General features: G+C 35.2%; 1 protein-coding gene across 1 annotated transcript in view; it reads right to left on the bottom strand.

Moving 5' to 3' along the window:
• LOC145686392 (BTB/POZ domain-containing protein 6-like) overlaps positions 1-24,129 on the bottom strand; it is a 92,510-nt gene that overhangs the window by 31,067 nt on the left and 37,314 nt on the right. The window contains exons 3-4 of the mRNA XM_081759668.1: positions 21,525-21,652; positions 13,166-13,299 (exon numbers count right to left, since the gene is read on the bottom strand). Of these exons, the coding sequence (XP_081615794.1) occupies positions 13,166-13,299; positions 21,525-21,652 (262 nt within the window). The remainder of the gene's footprint in view (positions 1-13,165; positions 13,300-21,524; positions 21,653-24,129) is intronic.

Genomic DNA, 24,129 nt, shown 5'->3' with positions numbered 1-24,129 from the left:
TGCACTTACTAATCGTAAGATTCCGAGTTCAAATCCCGAGTCCGTACATCCTGGTTAGGCCATCCAGGCAAGCGTGGATCCAAGGTGGGGGAGGGATCGGGCGACTTGGATTAAACTTTAATTACTACTTAAATAGAATGGATTTCAGATTACTTAAATTTTGGAAAAGTGACAATCTTAATGTGTGGAGGAGGGTTAATTTATAGGCATTACGTTACATCGCTTCCAAATGTTCAGAAAATTTTTAACAGGCTACAGTATATACTTATCCAAATAAAGGGATATTTTAACCAAACCGTGAAGGAAATGTAGAGACGATTACTTCAAGCACCACACCATAACTGCATTGGACAGGAGATTTGGATGAGATCCCCGATTGTATTTTATACATTCCCAATGTTTTCCAGAGTGGGGTATTGTATTGCATAGTGTACCTCAAGAACTTTTGAAAGGGGGAGATAAGATAAAATTCCAAATATTTTATTATTTGTAAATAAAGAAGGAAAATCAAATTTACTTATTTTAGTTAAATAAACAAATAATGGGGAGAGAGAATATCGTTGGTATTTGGAACCTGAATATCAGGGAGTGGAGAAAAAGTATTAAGAGTAGGCGAGAAGAACGATGAAAATCAATTTGCAATTTAAAACAGTTAAAAAAAAAAAGTATCTCAGAAATGTGAAAATATGATTTTTATCGTTCGTCCCACATACTCTTCATATTTATGTGGAGAGGGGGAGTATCAGGAAGAGAAGTGAACATGCGCTCTACAAAACACAATAGGAAGATATTATTATTATCACAGTTATTACATATCCTCTCCCATCGAATATTTCTGCCAAAGCCTATGTAGTATATAGACCTATAGTCAAATTTAACTTCTCTCAATTACGCTCAAAGGCTATAGGAGACATTGATGAATGAAAGAAACATGCCATAATTAGAATTTATATATAAAAAATATGGTACATTTGAAAATAATAGGGTATTATGCGAAAATTTCTATAAACTTATTTAGCAAATAGTCCGAAGAGAAAACGTTATTTAAGCAAAATTCAGTTTTTTATAAACTATAAAAGTATCTATAGTACATAAAAGACACATAAATTAACCAATCTCTGGTAAGGTGCACTGCTGGGACATAAGCGATACAGTTGAGTTGGATCACACCCACTGCTGCTTCAAATGGAAAATGTTGAAACGACGAGTTTTAAGCAGAGCGTTTCTATTTTAGTAATTTAGGTTTCATGTAATAAACTCTGCTTCTTTCAGAACAGGAAAGTTACCTATTACTCTGAAAAATTAAAAATAAAGAAGGAACTTCGAAAGATTCATAAAAGTAACGTATAATTCGAGGGTAGTTCAACACTAATATAACGCCAACATGTCTGAATAAAACGCCGACATGTACAATCTCGAAGATTACTAACATAATAGTTGGATTAAGTACATGAGAGTATTACACTTGCAATACACAAGCTTCAGAAAAAGAAAAAAGTTTGGTGCTGGTGTGTCCAAACAAGTAATTGAGTATATTCTTCATTTACTCCTCCGATCTACAATCAATTGCTGGAATATCTTGCTCTAGTGAAGTTTTCTCCTGATGGTACACCTTCAATACGTGTCGTCTGCTCGAACTTGCTCTTATAGGTAAAAACTGAGAAATGGGTGACTGGTGTGAAATAAATCTTCTGTATAAGAAATATAGATACAAAGCCAGTGCGTTTTCATCATACGATGCACAAAAGTGTAATTGGAAATGTTATTTCGGATTCGAAGTACATTTGTTGAATATACTCACAACTTATTGCAATTAACTATTTCCCAAGTAATTTCTAACAAGTCTTGTTCTCTTTCTGGAACAGAGACAAAGTCGTGTCACTTCCTGAAAATTAATGTGAAAACAGTATTACATCACCCATACTTCCTCCTGTAATTTCATGTATTTATACATTTTGACTGGTTGATGAAATCTGCCTTCTTTATGAAAGAGTTTTAAAAAATCAGAAAACTACTCTTGAAAGAAACAGACACAAGCCTACTCTATCATTTGTAACTTCATATCTACCTAACCTACAAAAATGTATTATATATCAAACGAAATGAAATTTTACTTCGAAAATATTTTGTTATAACTTTCAAGACCGTAGAATTGAACGTAAAGTAAGAAATCAAGGAAAGCATCATTCTTCTATAGACAAAGGCGGCCAAATTAGGTATGGCAGCCATATTTGCTGAAGCTTAAAGCGCACTTCCAGGATATGCCTATACTTGATGGAAAGAAGCTGCCCTGCAAGTTTAATTAAGTTACTTTTTTTTTTTTTTAGTTCAGACTCCTACATACTGGACTTAATTAAACTTCTCAAATATATATCAACCCACAGACCAAACTGCTCAAACTATAAACTTGAAATTTGGACAATATGTAAGATTTATGACATAGGGTACTACTAAAAAAGAATTTTTGGAAATTCGACGGGGAAGGGGGAGAAATAGGAATGGAAATTAACTTAATAAGATGGCCATATCTCCGAATTCCTTAAAGTGACAGATTTGAAATTTGGTATTGAGATTTCTCATTTAAAATAATGTGATACTTTTTCTCAGCGTTTTCTGATATTTTACTAAAAGGGTAAGAAAAGAAATGGAAAGTGGAAAAGAAGTGGGGGTTTGCAATTATTATATATCGATATTTCGAATCTCTGAAGGTTAGAAACATCTGATATTTTAATAAAAAGAGGAAGAAAAATGGTGGGGAAAAGGTAGGGAATGCAATTATTATGATAAGATGTCACTATACGTATTTTTTACATCTGGCCTAGAAGAAAAGAAAAAGGTGAGGATCACAATTACAATAAGATGTTCATATTTTTGGATCCCTGAAGATTAGAGGCATGAAACTTGGTATTTGAACTGAAATTAGGTACTCTATAGGTTCATGGGATGTAAACCCGTGGGCCGGCCGAACGCAGGTTTGGGGGCAAAGTCGCCTGGTACTTGAAATTATCAGTGTATTTCGGCATTCAGGATGGTTAGAGAAATGAAAGTTAGTATTTGAACTGAAATTCGGTGTGCTTGTACGTTTATGAGCTGCGAGACAGTAGGCTGAACATATGCAAGAGTCTGAGGGCGAAACACCTAGCTAGTCGAAGTATTACTATTATTAGGATCACGTAGTGGTACTTATAAGATTACAATGTTAGTACATACGTCCGTTACTCTACACGATAACTTTTGAACGAATGCGAATTTTTAAATTCTGTTTTTTGCCATAGATAGATAGAGTGATTATCTCGAGGGAGTTCGTTGATGGAGGTGATTTGCCTACCGGAAGTAGTAGAAATGAGCCATTTCCGGTTTCCACATTTATCAGAGGAAAAACGGAAATAGACAGAGATAAACGGTTTTCGGAAATCAATTACAAATTTCAAGGACAACTTTCATCTTCATCCTTAACACCCTAGTGAAATCGCAAGTTGTAGAAATAAGACACATCTTCTTTTATCGTTGATCACTATATAGCAAAAACAGTAATATATAGCGGAAACCTGTTTTCGTAATCGATTAAACGTTTCAAGGACAACATTCATCTTCATCCTTAACATTCTAGAATAACCGGAAGTAGATGTTACTCTCTTCCGGTTATAATGCTGATCACTGTAAATTAAAAATTGTAATAGATAGCGAGAAGCAATTTTCTTTAATCAATTAAGTGTCCCAAGAATAGCCTATATTCCATTTCAACACTAATCTTTCTACTCAAACCGGAATTGAAAGAACCATACTACAACTTCCAAATTCAATATTAAATGATAAAATATTACGTAATCCTCTTTACGGATTATAATAATACATTCATATCTAGGGATCTCGAAAGTTAGAAACATGAAACTTGATGTTTGAACTGAAAATCGGTATGCTTGCAGGTGTATGAGATGTGAGGCCGTAGGCTGAGGAAACACGGCGGTTTCTGGGCGAAGTCCCCAGACAACCGAAGGCTAGTTATTAAATACATATTTTATCGTATTCTGATTATACATACAGTAGCAGAGGTTTCTGTTTTCCTTACAGGAAGATAAAGTGTAATAAATACAATACCGGAAATTTAAATTGTCACACTCGGCACTTTATGTATAAATAAAAGGAATTTTCAATATAATAAATATGACCTTCTTTTTGCTCTTGAAACATGTGTTCCCTTATTTTTAATTAAAAATCTATGTACTGAATTCCACATCTCCAACTTAAGCGAATCTTCACATTCGACAGTCTCTGAAGAAAGGAAGAGAAGTTTGAATATTATAGAAATGTCTCCGCTAGAAACGGCATTTTTGAAAGCGCTAAAAATACGTATTCTCTTATTATAAAGAAGAGTTTATATGCTGAGTTTCATCTCTCTAATTTCATGAATGTGTGAGATACTGAATTATTTTTTTAAAAAAGAAAAAAAACTTTAAAAACCTCTTTATTTCCCTTGGAATACGTGCTCCAAAAATCCTTTCTTATCTCTTGCCTCCGTAATAAAAGGGATAGGCCGTAGGCCGGGAGTGCTCAAATAAAGGCCTCTGTGCGATCATGACACAAATAAGAAACCTCGAGTGCACAAAATAGTATGCAAAGATACTCAATTGTGTAAAACAGTTTTTGGCAAGTGATTTTTTTTTTTCAAAATCACCACCCTCCACCCTCGAAACAAATATTGCATTATCACTGAACACAAGATTAGTTAATTTATTTCGCGCTGGAGAAGAAAACAGAATTTGGAGATAGGTCAACATATTACGTGTCACGTCTTTATACTTTCATATTGTCAGCATATTCTTTAAAAAAGTAAACTGCTGTTCTCTATTAACATATGGTATCATTTTCAAAGTAAACAGCAAGAATAATTGTGCATAAATGAAATTCAAGAATCCTATTTTAAATTGTCTAAAACTGGTACACAAACAAACTTAAATTTTCCCCTTCACGAAAGTTACACATTTAGCGGCACTTATACTGTGGTGCTAGCCGGTGATGTTCACTATTCTCTTTTTTATAGGTGCTAACTAAAACTGGGTAAACGTCAATTAAAGACATATCGTGGATATAAAATTTACTATATAATAATATTACGTATATGGTATACTTCTTGCTATTTACCTTTTCATACAAAACATCTTCCCGTATTTTTCACAAATCAAAATGTGGCAATTAATCGTGTTATAATAAACGTCTATTATATTTCTTGATATTTGCCTCTCTATGTAACAGGAACAATCTCTTATATAGCCATAATTTGTAAAACAAATCTAACCATGACAACGCAATATCGAATATTGTGTGCTCGCAATACCATAAGCACTTTATTTCATTTCTTTGTGCGCTAGTGGAGTACACCCGAGGAATATTCTGTCAAAAATTTCAGTTTATTTTTACCTAAAGAAGCATGATCTAGGCGATGATAAGAGAATCACTTCCATTCTTGTATATAATAGTACTATATAGATTATGGAATTAGTGTTACCCAACATAATGTCGAGAGAGAATTTTTGAGATGACACCGAACTCTTCCAAAAACTCATTTTTAAAGACAACACTTTCAAGCCTCCTTTTTAAGACGAAACAGCCTTAAATCTCTTCTCTTGGCTAATAGGCCTACTATTCTTAATCGCTGTTATACTCTACGCATAAAACATTTTGTTTCAAACAATGGAACATTTAATATAATCTCCTTCAATACAGCTCATTTGAATTATACTGTACATAACCTGAGAAATTAATGTTATTTATTTAAGAATTCGTACATACTGTGTATCGTTTGTAATTAATTATTCTCTTTTTCTTAAATCTTTTAAGCAATAAAAGAAATCCAGTTTGTACCTTGAATTGCTCAGATACAATGTTTTGCCTTCGTAATATGGAAAATATGATATCTAACTTGTGGCAACCCTGCACATATTTTATCATATATGAAAATCTCAACCCCCGTTCTGGCCATTAGCCAATATTTTCGCGCCTGTGATGGATTTCCAGTTCATGATCAATAGCAAGATAAGACACTTGAGCAAATGTCCCACATTTTAATAGTTGAGCAAAACACACTTGAGCATCTGACCTGATACCAAACAAACCAAGAAAAGGTAGAGAATAAATGTGAAAATACATTGAGCAAATTGTTGAGTGTAATACACATGAACGATAAAACTACTTTACTTGTAACAGGACACAGAACTTTTAAAATATTTTTTTTTTAACGTTTAAACCTTTTGTTTAATCTTTTTTCTTTTGCGATTGAACTTATACTTTTGTTGTTAACAATTATTTGTGGTACAATATATTAGGTACCGGTAGTTTATCAACAATTTTACTCAATTGGAGAGATTTGTGTCTGATGAACCTTATCGGTCAAATTGATACCTTTTCAGAAAAAGTACGTATTTAAACTTCTTTGTTTAGAAGTTAAATACAACTGTACCTGATACACTTTGTGGTTCAAGGATAGCACAGGCCACGAAGATTTTGCAAACAAACATTTTATATGATATGTCAAACCAAGTGCTCTCAATAAAAAATAATACAGTAAACTCACGATTATCCGAGTCCCGGTTAACCGAGTCTCTGGATTAAGGGAGAATGTCTAAACAAAAAATGCAGATTACAATAGTTGTTGCATGACTACTAACTATTTCCGAAACGCTCAGCAATCTGTCATCATTTATCGCTATAACATCGAAGCGTCCAAAATAAATCAAAAGATGTCACAGAAAACAATCACTGACTTCTTGAAAAAAAAAGTTTTGTGTGGTACTTTATGTATGTAAAAATGTTGTTTTTTTTAAAAAATAAGTTTTAGTATGCCACAATAAACAATTATGTATAAACATTGTTTTGTCATTTATAGTACGTACAACTGTACCTAACAACAGTTGATCACCGTAATTTCCGAGATTTGCGTATCCGGGGTAGACTCGGTCCCAATTACCTCGGATAATTGTGAGTCTACTGTATTACCTAATTCATCACGCACAACATTTTAGAACTTTGCAATTGAACAATTTTGACACAGATTTTAGTATTAAAAGCAGAACTGCACTATTTACACATTTTTAATATAGGAACGTCTTGAAACATTTGTCATTTTGTACATTTCGTTTGTTGGTTTGACTTGAACAGTAGAGATGTAACGATCTCTGTCTCGTCTCGTGGACAATCTTTTTGTACGCAGCCCTTTATGCTAGACTTTGATGTTTCTAAGTGTAATATCACTTATAGCACTACAAATGCAACGAAATAAAACGAAATATTTAAAATTAACGTTCCATGTTTATGTTTATGATTTGCGCGCTTTATCATGAGATACTGTGTTGCTGGTACGAAACCTTATTATAATAACAAAACGTGTCCGTTTGTGAGTGACGTTAGTATACACTCATCAAAGCACTTAAGATTTAGGGGTTACATAAACATTAGGGGAAATATTTAGATATTCTTAATTCTTATTATGAAAGCAAGACAAGACGACTTAATGTCAGCCACGCTCAGTGTTGCCACACTTGGTACAATTGTACCAAATTCAGCCCTTTTTGTTATTCATCGACCCGTTGGTACCACGCTGGCATTTTCAGCCCCTTTTGTGAAAAAGTTGGTACAATTCTATCCAATTTAGCATCATTTAACAAACAGTCACATTTTTCAAGTGTCAGTAAGACTTTTCCTACATCTCATGTTACTCATACTGTGTGCTGGACTCTTAAAAAATGATGTTGAACATTCATTCTGTGAATTTGCACCGCATAACGCTACAAACTTGCTGTGGAAAATTCGTAACTCGAACTATACCGGGAAACAAATGACTCTAGATGGACGTCATATATATTTTTTCATATATGTCCATACTACGGTTTTGGTTTATTGGTCACTTTGAAATAAAGGCGCGTTTGGTTTCCTTACAATACATACCAAAGATCATAACTGTTTTTTTTTTTTCCTTTTAATTGGCGGCTTCTGATATACTTCCTACGTGCGAGAAACATTTCATCTACTTCCACGGTTGTTCGGGGTCCTCCTATTTGAATGTTTTTAATATTATTTTTTTAAAGAAGCACTTTCTCGATTTGGGCTCTTGGAAGATGGGGGTGGGGGTGAGCTGTTCTAGAACTTTACCTCTTTTAGTTTCATGTTATAGAGCCATGCATTACACTGGTATAAAATAATGAATTCAGCCCTTTTTGTTTCAATTTGGTACTATTTTTCAGCCCACTCCAGAGTTAGGATTGTGGCAACACTGGCCACGCTAATTCCTAATAATTCAGTAAGGCTCAGAGGCGCACTCACGGGGGTTCACTGCGTCAAGACCCCCCCAAAAATTCCTAACTTAACATACATTTATACATTTTCTCAATAAATATATAAGGAAATGATTGATGTAGCATGAAAATTTGATCTTACACTTTATTTGTACTCTTTCTCTTATATATATATATATATATATATATATATATATATATATAAAACTAGTTCGATCTTCTTTTTCTGAAAATATACGTGAAAGTATTTTAAAATTACATATCGTCTTTTCGGGTGCAGGATAATACCCATTCAATACGACAGACAGAGTTGCTTTTAGTATTGGACACCCTCCCTCCCCCCCAAAAAAGCTTGGACACCTCCCAACAAAAATTTCTGGGTTTGCGCCTAGTTAGGCTAATAGTTGTCGCAAGGTGCACTGCCTTCTACCTAAGGCCAAGAGAGAGGCAATTAGCCGATGATCCCAAGGCTTTGGGGGAACAACTAAAGAAGTTAAAGTATTCTAATAAATTCACAGTCTTTTAAGGAAACTAACAGACAAACTGCGAGAGAAACAAGTGTTTTCAAACAGTATAATTAAGTTTATGAAACCGCTACGAGTTACGTAGAAAAAGAAAAATCGATATAATACGTTTTACAGAGATGTGTGTACAAAAATATTTTATGATTACGAAAAGGAAGAACGTGGGTGTCCCAGTTTTTCTGTAGAGAGAAATATATTGACAAGTTTCAGATTTTCGTTGCGAAACTGTATTACCTAAAGACATCTTTCCAGCTGTAAACTTAATAACATTCCATTCAGAAAACAGGCTAAAATTAAATAAGATACGGAAGCTCGCGACAGGATAACATTTACGTAATTTTCAGTTATGTTATTTTCTTTTAAACAAACTCTCAGTTTAAGTATGTTGCCGTTCTTCTATTCTACATGCTTACTTTCACCATCTCCGTCAATTACTATGATAAGAAAGAAATTTCTATACTTTTAAATGAATATTCTACACTATAGTTAACATGGGCGCTCGAAGAGGGGAGAAGAGTGGGGTCCGATCCCTCCTTGGCTCACGAAAATGTATTAAATTTCTTAAGATTTCCTTAATACAAATAAAAAATACCAAACGTAATATAGCAACTAGGGATTTGAACCCTACCCCTAGAAAATTTTCTTCGGGCGCCCATGATAGTTAAATATTCATACAAACATATGATCTGCTGTAGTGAATGAAGTACTGTATATAAACAATTGTAACCAACAATGTTTACATCACATTGTTCTTAGTTTTCTCTGAAAAAGAATTCGTTACAACAATGTATCCAGATCCATAGTAGCAGACATAAAATTATTGTATGTATGATGCTCAGTGAATATATTTCTAAAGTTTGACTTTCACTTTACAATTGCCATGTTCAAATAAGTATTTTTATTTTAAGTACTAGGTTGAAATATAGTAGCGTGTTGTCAAAGAAGATAATGGGCTAAGATATGTTGGTTGTTCCAGAAATCTTCATCTACTCTCCTTTTATTAAAGTGTACCTAGGTAAAATCGAAAACATCATCAAAAGGTATGTATATTGATTATTTGTAGAGATCCTAGATATTCAGTAATGTGTGGTTCAGAAGATGTTAATACATGCCTCGCGGCGAGTAGCAAATTAGATAGAAAGTATTTCATCATGCAAAGGCTTTCATACATTTGGATTGTAATATTCTGTCTCCCATATGTAGTTAAAATGTTAACAATTTGGTTCAGAGCATGAATCGCTTCTTTGTGCCAAGTAAAGTTAATGGAGTAAATGATATCAACCTAAAACGAGAGCATGGGTAATAATATCCCATATAAAACCAGTTAAACATTGTTTGATTTGCCGTTCATTCCGCATGGAATCACTTACAAGTAGACCTCACCACTTCGCCGTTGAGTTAGCAAAACGAAACAACTACTGTCCTAGAGTAGGGTTGAATATAAGACACTAACAAAAATTTTAGCTGCTAATGAGCACTAGAAATATGGGAAAAACGAAATAGAAACACGAATGTGGGAAAGTCAAGTACAATATAATTTGATAGTTGCAAGACCGATATTTTTTCGTAATAGATGGAGGAACAATAGTTATGACTTCAGCTATGTAAACCGAATTAGGAGGGATGTTTTTATGGCATTTCATATCATGACCGCCATCTTGAAATCCGCCATATTGGATCGACGTAAACTTTTTCAAGTAGAAAGAGGGCCATGTGAGGTATCAAACAACAATGATTCTTTCCAGTCAATCTCATACACTAATTAGTTTGTCCATATCTAGAACGGTTTACAACTTACAGTTCTTTGAAAGTTGAAAAATTCTATGTTTGATACCTCACATGGCCCTCTTTCTACTTGAAAAAGTTTACGTCGATCCAATATGGCGGATTTCAAGATGGCGGTCATGATATGAAATGCCATAAAAACATCCCTCCTAATTCGATTTACATAGCTGAAGTCATAGCTATTGTTCCTCCATCTATTACGAAAAAATATCGGTCTTGCAACTATCAAATTATATTGTACTTGGCTTTCCCAAATTCATGTTTCTATTTCGTTTTCCCATATTTCTAGTGCTCATTAGCAGCTAAAAGTTTTGCCAATATCTTATATTCAACCCTACTCTAGGACAGCAGTTGTTTCCTTTTGCTAACGCAACGGCGAAGTGGTGAGGTCTACTTGTTAGTTCCTACCTTGGTGCAACGGCGCCATAAGTGGTAGCAGATTCACATCTACACGTACAGTATATGTACTAACCACTTGCAGAAGACTATTATAGCACACAATCGTTCAGAACACTCTCTTATGTGGTTACTCATATACAATATTGCCAATTTTGCCAGTTTATAGCTAAATCTACCCATTTTGATATACTGATTACTAGTAAAAATATGGTTTAGCTACTAGCTGTAATTTTGGCCGATTCTGTGTTCATAATTGCAAATTTCTAGCCATTTGTAGTCAGCAATATTTGAATCTTCTTTTCCAATCAAAATTTCTTTTACAGAAGTAATAATAACAAAAAATAGCTCGTTCTTTTGTATTCTTCTAAATGCAACAATACTTATATAACCAAACCCATGTATCTTACTTGTATTATTTTCACCTATGCGTCATGGACTCACTGAAAATCGGGTTTTCTTAAACTCCCAGTTCCTATAGTTCAGCTCAGCGTGGAGATAACTTCTGTATGGTTTGCTTAAAGCGTATTTTCGGTTTGGGCTGAGCGTTTTTAATGTTTTTTTTTCTAGGTCAATGATGTCATATTGACATGTGTTTCAGCGTTCTTTAATATTTGATCTCGGAGGGAAGAAAAAAGGATGCGAATTGAAAGGGATGGGATCTTTCATTAACCTAAATCAAATATTAAAAATGCGCTAAAACACATGTTTACTTATTTTGTGGACACTATACTATTGTAAATTCGACTTGGACGGAGGTGAAATGAGAGTTGCATTTTTCAATAATAAGATGTCCATATCTCGGAATCCCTTAGGATTAGAGAAATAGCATTTGTATTTGGACTCTTCATTTAAAATAACGGAAAACGTGTTTATGCGTTTCTTGATGTTTGACATAGGAAGTGAGAGATTAGGGTAGATGATGAGTCGAGTTCACAGCGCCACACTATTTTCAATCGCTCGCTCCTGCAGAAGTTAGCCGATAATGCATGAAGTATGCCACTAATAGTTACATACGTGAGGGTGTAAATGTAGTATTCACTAAAGCTTATTCTTGTGCAAATAACGGGAACTAATGTCATATTCGTGTTATAAATATGAAATCGATACAGATGATGTGGTTCGGATTCCACGTTAATCAGTAGGTCCACGTCTCATATAGCCTCGCTGCTGAACGGGACGATAAACTCAAAATCAACTCAAATCGATACAGAGAAAACGGATTAACCGTTTCAAATCCATTTTTGAACATAGTATTACTTGAAAGATTTCATATTATTTTGATTTTAAAAAATGCGTATATAAGGGGTAAAACGGTTAAATAGAACTTTATGCCGAAAATAGAGCATCTCAGCAACCCAAAAATATTAGAGAGATGAAACTCAGAATATAAACTTTTCATTAAAAATAAGGGAACATGAGTCCCAGTGGTTTTAAAAATTTAGTTTAAATTGGGGAAAAGGGTGAAATTTCTATACATTTTCTCAACATATAAAAATGTATTACGTTATCTATCTTATTATCATGGAGAAATGGCTGAACCATTTCAAATAAGTATTGAACATAGCACTTGACTCGAGTCGGGTTTATGTGTCACTTTAATTAATATCCGTATCTTAAGGGGAGAAGAAGGTATGGCAAAAATTTAGTACCTCACGATCCCCTTATCTTAGGGAGATGAAAATTGGTGTATAGAATCCTTATTTAAAAGCAAGTGGAAACATGGCCCAGCGTTTTTAGACATTATAGTTTTACGGGCGAAATTTCTATAATAATTTTCTCAATATGTAAATCTGACATTACGGTTGTGTTTCATAAAACGAAAAAACTGCTGGACCGCTTGAAATGAATTTTTGAACAGGCACTGGCACTTGGGTGGACCTGATCCTAAGGAGTGGAGTGGAAAGGGGGCTACAGTTTTTACAAAGAATAACGGTCGCACTGTTTTCAAAATAGATTTTTGAACGTAGTTAGGTCTTGGATCGAGCTTACTTTTCTTCATTTCACTTTGATTCAAGTATTCACCGTAAGGAGAAAAATTTGTTTCAATATACTGTAGCTTTCAAATATTCTTCATAAACCTATTCTTTCAGTGCGAAGAATGAGCATTTAAGCTAGTTTCCATATATATATATATAAGAAACAGTGAACTTAATTATTTTACATACTTACTCTAGGATAGTTCTAAAAGTTGAAGGTTTCATGTCAGTAATAGTTACTAGAGCAGTATCTTTATTTTGTTTCTGGAACAAATTCTCGAATGCAGGACTCGACATAGAAAGGATCAGCTTATGGATTTTAAATTCCTGCAAATCAAAGAACATTAAGTTCATTTTCGTTAAATGTGAGTGCTTTAATATGTGTGGCCAATCTAAAATATATAGAATTCTACTCAACACAGCTACTTCGTCAGACAAACATACTGAAACGGAAATCAATATACAAGTTTCTATTTTATAGATATATATAACCATTAATCAGCATGCTAAGGAAGACACCAACAGAGGCAGAATTAAGTCTAATGTTCATCCATAAGCAATAACTTCGGAGGAAACATTGCAATTCAATCTTTTTTCTCAAATAAATATCTTTTAGATATTTTTGAGAGTTATCAGCAAAAGAACTTAGTAATTACTAAAATGTTGTGCAAAAATAAGACACGAAACGAAGTGAAATATTTGAGTTTAACGTCTCAAGATTATGCTCTTTAAGCTAAGGAAATGATGATTAAGGCAAGTGAATGATGATGGAAGAATTGGTGGAATGAGAATGTGGGGGAAATAGGGAGACAGGCCGAGAAAACCCACGGATAAAATGTTGTCCACCACAAACTTACTTGGCCGGGGGGCCGAACCAGCGACACCACGAAACAGAGGTACCACTCTTTTTTAAAACTCGCCCCAACCGAGGTATTGTTCGTCATGGGCATCTCAAGTACTTTCGACGTAATCCAAACACGACAGGGATACGAACACAGAAATACCGAGGACAATTAAAATTCCAACCATGTTCTTCAGAGGGATTTGAACCCCCAATGAACTTCACCTCACAATCGTCAGCCTAACGCCTCAGACTGGCCAGCTACACCCACCGGCTACCACTGAGCCACCGTGCCCCTATTGTGCAAAAATAGCAGAATATAAAAGGGTATAGGCGAAAAACGTTAACAGGAATCGATAGTAACTGTCAGCTCCTGCCAAACAAGCACGTAGGCAAGAATTTATTTGAGGAGAGCTCCAAAGATTTTTGAGGGTCCAAATAAAGGTAAATTGTATTAAAATTTGCAAAGCCACTCCTAAAATTAGACTAAATTTACAGAAAATTTGGAGTTTCTTAGGGAAAGAGGGTCTGGTTCCCTAGAACCCAGTCTTTGTATACGCCCCTGCAATGCACAGGCACTTGAAATATAACAAGTCATTTTCATCTGAATGCTCTATGACGTCACAGTTTCCTGCTCACCTCAGTGAGGGGCTAAGCAACTGGCAGTTAACCTGTCGTTGATGAAAGATAGTAGTGGCAGGTAAATAAGAACATCAATAGTGTAGTTTATGGTTTTGCAGGCACACTAGTCGTCGACCCATGACTTTAAATACGCTACCAACAGTTTCTCTCTTCCTTCTTCTTCTTTCGTTTCTCATTATATTTAAACAAAAATTAGTTCTAAAAGTTCAATTTTGGACTATATTTCATCTGTTCTGTGGACTGTCTTCTTGCTTGTGTTATAATGAAAATCTTGTTAAGATTACAGTATATTTCATTATGAGTTTCATCTTAATAGATGGCATGTATTCGTACAACACCAATTCTTAGGTTTAGCCTGACAAAGAACCTAGTTTGTTTCAAAAACTGCGCGTGACAAGTTTACACCCACACATCATTTTCTGCGTGGGTAATCATTTTCTTTCTATCGATTTGTATATGTGTCATCTTTGGACTTTTATTTTTTTCGTTTAACACTTACAATTTTGTGGAACTTGTTGCACGAGTCAATATTAGATTTTGTTTCATAGAGTTAGAAGAAGACGAAGAAGGCAATTTTGTTCTCTGTCATTGTGATGAATAAAAATGGTTAAAATTAAATAACTAGAATTAGGTATGGTAGATGATTCACACCAACCTGTATCCCGGGCTGTCTCATTAGAGCATGAGAGGTAGGTTCTAATCTCTTCTTTATAGAAGTAAGTAAAAGAACCCTAATTTATCTCAAGATGCTTGGTTACAATTCTATTTCCACTACGTACACAATGAGATTAATTGCACAATGTTTAAGATAAAATTTACTATAAGATTTTACGTCAGGAGACCAATTACTATAGCTTAGAATGTCTTTTGCAGCTGAGTTTTACTAGAGGTAATCGAACTTACAGGTAAAGGTAGAGACCTCTCATCCAAAGTTCTTGATTTCGTCCTTTCCACATGGCTGACTCCAATCACCCTCGACGTCTAGGCTATATCCGTCCTTTTCCTCTTTTTCCCGTTCCCTTATATTCCCAATTTTATCAGTCTTTTAATTTGACATTAAAGATTTGGTAATTTTTTTAAACAAAAAAGTCTCATTACCTTCTATTTCAGGACAAGTCGTTACAGGGGTGTAGCCAGCAGGTTTGTGTAGGGGGGCCCGTCGCTTTTGAGGGGGGGGCCAGCTACAATGTACAAAGCCAAAAAAAAAATGTGTTGCTGCTAGTGTTTTCGAGGCCTGAAAAAAAGGAAAATTTTAGTTTCCTTCTGGAAAACTAAAAACACTATTTTAGCTTCTTCTTCTTCTTCTTCTTCTTATTATTATTATTATTATTATTATTATCCATAAATTATATTCAAGGTAGTTTTTATTATGCTTAATCAAGAACTACTGCCCGGGACCAAACGCTATACTTTTGTGCATAACTATAAATGCAACCAAGAAAGTTCTGTCCCTTTTCGTGGAGGTCTGTGTTCAATTGGACCTCACACCGTGAATTGAATGCGAGTGGAGATAAGGCGAACGTCAGTTGTTGGTGTGGGTATATCCAACATACTACCAGGTTGTGGCAATTCAAACACACCGTGAACTTGCGTAAAGACAGAGGGAACATGGGACATCCACAGAGCGTCATAAGAGCATGTATGCTGAACGAGTTCAAATGGAGGTCAAACGCCGCTGTAGCGGGACAGAAGATATGCCAGGCCTTTGGTGAGGGTGTCGTGGTCGGACATTGCAGTGATGTTTAAGAAGTTTAAGGACTATGACGAAACACCCGAAAACACCACGTGCCAGAAGACCAACACATGTACAAAGAGGAACTGCGACTACAATTCAGTGTGTGGAGAAACCATTCGGCAGCACATCTATCAACTTGTGAAGCACTACTAGTTGGGTCGATGGGTCTCTCATGTTTTGACTCCGGGCCAGAAGGCAACGCAGCAGTCGCCTGTGTTTATTTACTGTTTCGGAGCCATTTCTGGACAGGGCGTTGACATGTGATAAAAAGTGTGTCCTATACGAAGCTCCACGGTGCCGTCATCATTGGTTAGCATCCCATGAACCGATTTCAAAACAGCCGAAACCAGCACTGTACCAGAAGAAGGTCCTTCTGTGTCTTTGGTGCATCGTGCATCGGGAACTGCTACCAGCTGGTCAGAGTATCAATTCAACTATGTAGTGTCAGCAGGTGAGCTGTGCTCAACAAAAACTCAAAACTCTGGAGCCATCACTTCTGAATTGCTAATGGGTCCTCGTTTACGGGACAACGCTAAGTCCCACGTGGCTAGGATGACTCAGGACACCATTTTTCGCCTTGGATGGGAAACAATATTGCAACCACTATATTCCCCGGGTATTGCACCGTCCGATTATCACCTGTTCCATTCTTTGGACAATCACCTTAGAGGACGCCAGTTAAAATCCCTAGTAAAGGTCCAAATGCACCTGATACTTTCTTCGTTTCACGGCCCACCAAGTTCTACCGCGATGGATTCCATGGCCTTCCAGAACGTTTTCAGAAGGTCGATGCTGATGGGGACTATTTTTGATCTTCCAGGTTAGGTGACATATCGATGTTCGAAGGTGGTGGGTGAAAAAGCAACAAATCTTTTCTTGGTTACCTTTATATTTAAATTAAGGACCTTGTATACAGAACCTATCTACACAAGATTGATTTTCTTTGAAATTTCACTTAAGTTCTTTACGGTTTCCTGACAAAAATATTTATTTATTATTCGTGACTAAAAAACAGAATTATTTTATTACACTGAGTAGAAATGAAAGAGAGAGCGAATGAAATCCAAATTGAATAAAAGCATTGTTTCTCACCCAATTTTCCATCCACTATGTCTTTTAAAACACTTGTTAAAGCATATAAAAATATACTGTACTTACAAATTAGTTTAGTACCTTTGTTTTATGGCTGTATTTGTAGTACCTTGTTAAAACGTTTGTCTTCAAACTGTCAAATATAAATCGCAGTAAATTGTGTAATCTGCTGTCACAAAAAATATTCTATTTTTCGATCGGTATAAGGAAGAGATACTATACTATTTTTCGATCGGTATGGAAAAACAATATTTCTCCATACCATTTTATCATAAACTACTAATTGTCAATAAACTTTGTTACTTTAAATGAATGAAGCGAGATAATTTTACTATGATGTTTTAAAAGCTGGTCATTTGGGGGGGCCAGGAAACCATTTAGGGGGGCCTGGCCCCGATGGGTTCCCCCTTGGCTACACCCCTGAGTCGTTATGACATATTAATGTACCTGTTTTCAAGATTTTTTCTTATCATTTACTAAGGCACTATCACCTTTTAAACAACTTATCATCTCCATTTATTGATGCTCTTTTTTTCTCAAAAAATCCGGTTACATCACAATTGTGTCTCTCGAGCAGCAAAATGGTCTTTTGGTTGGGATTCAGCATTCTCGATTTATACGCAGTTTTTAACATTTTGAACTGTCAGTAGTGGGCTTTGATTCTACCTCGAAGAAAAATAGAAAACGAACTTACTTTTTAAGTGTTTAGTTTGTTTAATTACTTTATCAGGTTTCAATGCTTGTATATTATTCCTAGTAGGCTTATGTGGTACAAAACAAAATTTCAGATATAGGGAAAAAATCTTCAATTGAATAATACATGAAAATACGAATCAACCATACCTTTCAATAAACTATACAATTCAAAAGCAATAGATTTTAGAGCTGTTAACCAACATGATACAAGAGCTAACGGCAACTAAATATTCAAATTGAGTAAGTGGTATGCTTTATTGCTACTGGGAACAGTCCTCACCTGTGGTATCCCAAGTGAAAGGGACATTTGGACTTTAAGATATGTTTCAAATATTCAATAACAAAGAAAAATGTTCAGTTTCAGTAGTTTTACCGTATAATATACAGTATTTCTTTTTTTCTTTCTTTTGTTATTTTAAAGATTCCTCAGTGATTAAAGAAAATAGTTTTTGAGAAGCCGGAACGTTTGATGATTTATCAGCCCGACTTCCGGCGGTAGTTCATCTCCTTTGTTTACGCAATATTGCTGGCAAAACACACAATTCGAAGGTACGTTTGACAAGGATATAGTTTTCTTAAAGATAATAAAAGGTTTATGTTGTGAAAATGAGGCTGCAGGCTACGATTTTTTAAGAGGCATAAAGACCATGAAAATAAACATCAGAAGGATGAAGATGAAGCAGTGGTTGAATTGAAAATAAATTACTATCACATGTTTGTACTCATAGATTTGCCTGAAGCATAACTTCTGACGATTTGGTGATTAAGTTGTGGCTTTTCATTGCCCTGTTTTATCAAAACTAACGTGCTCTTATTTATTTTCCCGCGCGCAAACTGCAATATCGTACATATTATCATCCGTTAATGCAGAAGTATAATACATAAAATAGGTGCACAGTATCCCGATGACAGAACTTTCCTTGTCTTTCTGCGATTAGTTTTTGTAAGTCAAAATTTTTCTGCAGAAGATAACTTGTGATTGTTAAAAATAAGCTTTACGCGACGTATATAACAGTTCAAACTACATTTATGTGAGTCGTCCGTGCATTTAAGACATCTACACATAGCAGGCATGTTTTTATACTTTTCAGTTGGCTATTTATTTTTCCTTTGGCAATTTTTCTGCACAAGCGCAGCAAATTTTCTGCGATCACATCGCAGATCGCGGCATGTTCTACTATAGGGCACAGTATAATTAACGTGTCGAAGATAGTGTTTTCATATATACAAAAATTATAAAAGTAAATACATTTTATAAGTTTACTGGATACAACTTAGATGAGTAAGAAAGAAAATGAGAGAAAGCACATGAAACGACAAAGGGACTAGTCTATACTTGGACATTACTTCAATGCTATATATCTAACTTACTTTGTTTTTTATAGATCATATCATTTTTGATATCTTAATTTACTGCCAGTATGGTATACCGGTTCATACCAGGCCATTTCGACAAGCGAGGTATGTAAATGAAACGATAAGGGCTTGATCAATTAGTAATACATGACACATAATTAAAAATATAGGACATTCCAGTTTGACAGGATATTTCTTGATTTGTTACTCGGTCCCAGCTTTGTGTCTGTTTATTAATGTACGATGGGTATTGTCCTTTGAAAAGAGCTGTTTGCATGATACAATGCAAAGTAAGATTTCTTTCTAGAACTGATTTGTATATAATGCAAAATAAGATTTTCGTGCCATCGATAGATGTGTGAAAGACGTGACGGCCTCTAAGTCTAGAAAGCTTCTGATACACCTGTTAGAGACAGGGCGACGCAGCATACTGACCACGTGTTCATTGTTAGGTGGGATTAGTGATGGGTAAATTCCCGAGAAGATATATTTCGGGAATATTCCCGGGAAGATTCACCAAAATGGGAATTTTCCGGGAATTTATGTACAATCACAAAGAAAATTGCATTCTATTACTATATTATGATTTCAAAGTTAAATTTGTTTTTATATCACAGTATGTTATTACTGTTGTCCCCAAGGGAGTCTTTAGAATGTCTATTCTGAACGATGTTATTTTATCTTATTAATATTTTATTATATTTAGAGAGTACGCAAAATGAATATTTATTTACAATATGTTCTATAAAAGTAAATATGTTTCAAAAATGTGTCCACATACTTTTAAACCACTAAACAGTTTAAATTTACATGTTAGTGGATTTTCTAAACTTCTACTACTAATATTATAAACATATTAGATTTTTAAATGTTATAAACAAATTAGGTTGGGCAACTGCCAGAACACACACGTCCCACTATTTTGTCAATATTTGCGAATAAATATGTATGTTCACAATATTTGCAAGATACTTTCCTATCTTTATAATTTTGCATGTAACATTGCCACACACGACTTTTCTTCCTGCCCATTTCTCGAAATTCCATGCATTAATTCACATGTAAAAGAAGTTCGAGTACCTCTTCAGAAATTCGAGTCAGAGAGAGGAGACAGAAAGACGTTTATTACTAACGGTGGTTCAGAGTTTATTAATAGTACTTCATTTCTAATTCTACATAATATACATTACTTTACAAAATGGTTTCTTTCCATCATTTGTAAAGTAGTACTTTGCTACTTTTGACGATTGTTTAGCTTTGCCGGGTCAGATTTTGCACCTACTTTTTTGCAATATTCTATTCCGATGCGGTTGTTTTATGGTTTCATACGTTAAATTACGTTACCAACATTAAATTTAGGCAGCAATGCCGAGCGAGCGTCAGTGAGTGAAGGCGGGTTAGAGCCCCGCAGGGCACGTTGTTTTCTATCTTCGCTACCAATAATTCACTTTCTTTTCTCACATAAATCACTCCGACTTACCTTTACGGTTTGTACAAATCCCTACTACCCTAAAAAAAAAAATGTGTTCGATACTTTCTTGACTACTTGAACACCACTATCAACTCATTTCTTCCGTAAATCATCCTACTTTTTGCTAGTTTTGGTCCCCCAATACTAAACAATTACTCTTTTTTAGTGCAAATGGAAATGGAACTTAAAAAATCATATTATTAGTTATATAAAGTACTGTCAAAGAACCTTAATTTTTTAACCTCCAAATTCTTTAAAACCTAGAAGTAAGTCATAATATATTAAAATAAAGTAATTAGTCATATAGTTCTATAATTTGGAACATAAAGAAAAGAAATGGAAATAAATTCCTTCCCGGGAATTTATAGGCCAGGAAAAAAAACGGGAATATTCCCACTTTTAAAATTCCTTCCCACCGGGAATATTCCCACTGCCCATCACTAGGTGGGATGTAGTTCAGTCGGTCGGTAAGAAATGGCGTTCGAGCGACTCAGACCCAAAAAGAGCTGTTGCACAAAGTGTATTTTTTTTGGCTTTATGAGGATCTCTTGCTTTACCTTCAAATCATTTCAGCTGCTGAGCGCAACAAAGTCATCCTTAATCTGTATCGTGTAATTTACGAATCATAATTACCCGACATCCTTTTTGGAGAACCCAGTATTATTACACCAATTATGGTTCGACATACTCTAAATAAAATAATATTTATGGATTCATACCTCAGTTTGATCACCTTTCTCTACTCGTACTACGCAGTCAAACCACGGACCATACTTATAAAGATATTTCAAACGATCTGCTGAATTCGTAGTGTCTGCTTGCCATAAGTCAGATTTGCTTTTGCGGTCTGGAAAGGAAAAATTCTATCATATACTATCATTCTTAATACCTAACAGGAATTTAAAAAATAAACTATAAAACTTGAAAGGTTCAATAGTAGTACCTTCACCTATGGATTATAATCTTATGTATTTAGAGTTTCGGATGTGTCATAACATCTATGACTGATAGTATGCGTGGACGTATCAGGACCTTCTCCTGTCCGTGCTTATGTTTGTACCTTTATTATCCACAAATTATTTTATCACAAGGATGAATTTGAATAAGTTTTCAGTGATACGAAGAATACTAAAACAGATGTGGTAGATTATACAGAAGGCTATTCAGGTTATAGTTGACCGATTTTTAAACTGTACTTATGTGAAAAACTATGCCACAACTACCGATTGTATTCTAGTGGATCATCATCATCGTGGACTGGAAAACATTCTAAGAGATGCCAGTAGATGACCCTATCATCCTGTAAAGCCAACGCGTGGCGTACCCAAGACTTTACCATCTAGAACTGAATATATAAGTACTCACACAACAATTTTTATAGAGGCACTTTTGCTACGGACATATAATTTGAAGTACTCACCAACTACCTCTATAAAATTATTGCATAAGTACCACAGGATTCTGTAACATGGATATTTGGATAGGACACATGCTAGTTTCTAAGTGAAATCTTGATCCGATTACGGTAGGTCCCACAGTTTTGGAGCTATGGACCTTTAAAGTTCACTTTTTCATGTTTTCGGGAGTCTATAACTCCGAAAGGAAGCACTTGTGCACCCAGGATGGACTGTACTTTTTGTCTTTTATTTTGGTGTCAGGAATCACCTCCCAAACGTTGTCAGTGTTGTTTCGAAACACCTTGTATATTGTACAAGAAACTTGTCTGGCAAATAATTCAGCAAATCACGGCTAGGTGTAGATAGATTATTACGTTTCCTTAATGATTGGCAGCTTTCTTGCTTGTTTGCAACAGTTTATCTGTAGGATAGTTGGTGGCCAATCACACATGTATCACACATGTTGACACCGTTTAGTACCTTCATGTTGAAATATTAAGTCATAATGCCAGAAAATAATTGCTTTTGTGCCATATGTCATCATCATGGCCGGTGAATGCCTACACATGGTGTCAATGTGAGATTCTTATTTCGGAAAGATAAATTTGTACCAGCCTATGCATTAACATTCCCATTTATGCATAAAAAGTCACAACTACATTTAATCCCTGATTTTCATGTTTAGTGCAAAAAAAAAAAAAAATCTTCACTTTCATATATTTCTAGCATTTCTGAGGACGAACATCGAACCCCCACTCCATATTTTAAATCTGAAAACCAACTACAAAAACCGCCCTTCCCTGAGTGAGAGTTTCATTTCGTTCTACTTATAGTTCAAAAGTTCTGATGCTCCAAAATTCAGGTTGCATGACTCTACGGACACCCTGTACAGGGTGGTCTGGAAGTGGGCGTACCCCCTTTAGTTTCAACAGTATAGTGTTAGTTATGGTAGAATGTCTGTACACAGTTACTTTGAAATATTAAAAGTCTTAAGAGTCATAAACATCGGTATGATCACCATTCATGTCGTAACACAGCTGAATTCTGCGCCAAGTTCTCGCAGATGTTTTGCGGAGTCACGAAGGTGAAAGCGTGTTCCACAGCTGCTCGTAAATCCTGCGTTGTGTGATATCGAGTGTTTCTTACTTGTTGCTTTATGAAACCCCAGAGAGCATTGTCTGGTGTAGTCAGATCGGGACTTCTTGGAAGCCAGGCAAAGGGAACTGGTGAAGATGCACAACCTCTTCCAATCCAGCGGCCAGGAAACTTCTGATTCTGTTACCAAGCAAAACACAGCGGAAAACAAATGAACATGGATAGCAATGTTGCCAGACAATGCCAAGCAATGTTACCATACAAATGTGGGTAAAACCTAAAACCGTCAGAAAACACCAATTAGGGGTACACCCACTTCCGGACCACACTGTATTTCATACTACATTAGATCGAGCTTGCTATTGATAAATATATTCGTTATTACTCCAAAGAGTTAAAAGAAAGAAAATAAGTAGGTTAGAATATTATTTGAGAGTAAGACAGAATTGTCTTAAGGATAGAAGGCATAATAGAAGATAAAATAAGAAGAATCCTTCTTACATTAAACGAAGAGATTAAAGTAGAATGGATAATACATGAAATCTAAGTTTGTGCCAAGAAACTTGCTAGTAACGGCAGAATTCTTATGTTCATTAATACTAATCTTTTCACCGCTGCAGCCGCCACTATGACGGCCGCGAAATTAATACCATCATTGCAGTCGCCTTCGTGTCGACGGCAGGTGTTCATGTGTTAGAAAGTTGACTTCTATGGCATACAATAAAAGTTTTAAACGTGGTTTTGAATCTTCATCATGTTCTGCTATCTATCAGGGTTAGAAAGAAGCAAATACACTGATTTTTCTGTTTTGTGGTGCTATGTCATCAGGGAA

This window comes from Thermobia domestica, chromosome 5, assembly GCF_964235325.1.
Source record: "Thermobia domestica chromosome 5, izTheDome1.hap1.1, whole genome shotgun sequence".
Classification (NCBI taxonomy): domain Eukaryota; kingdom Metazoa; phylum Arthropoda; class Insecta; order Zygentoma; family Lepismatidae; genus Thermobia; species Thermobia domestica.
This window is presented reverse-complemented; position numbering and strand designations above follow the sequence as displayed.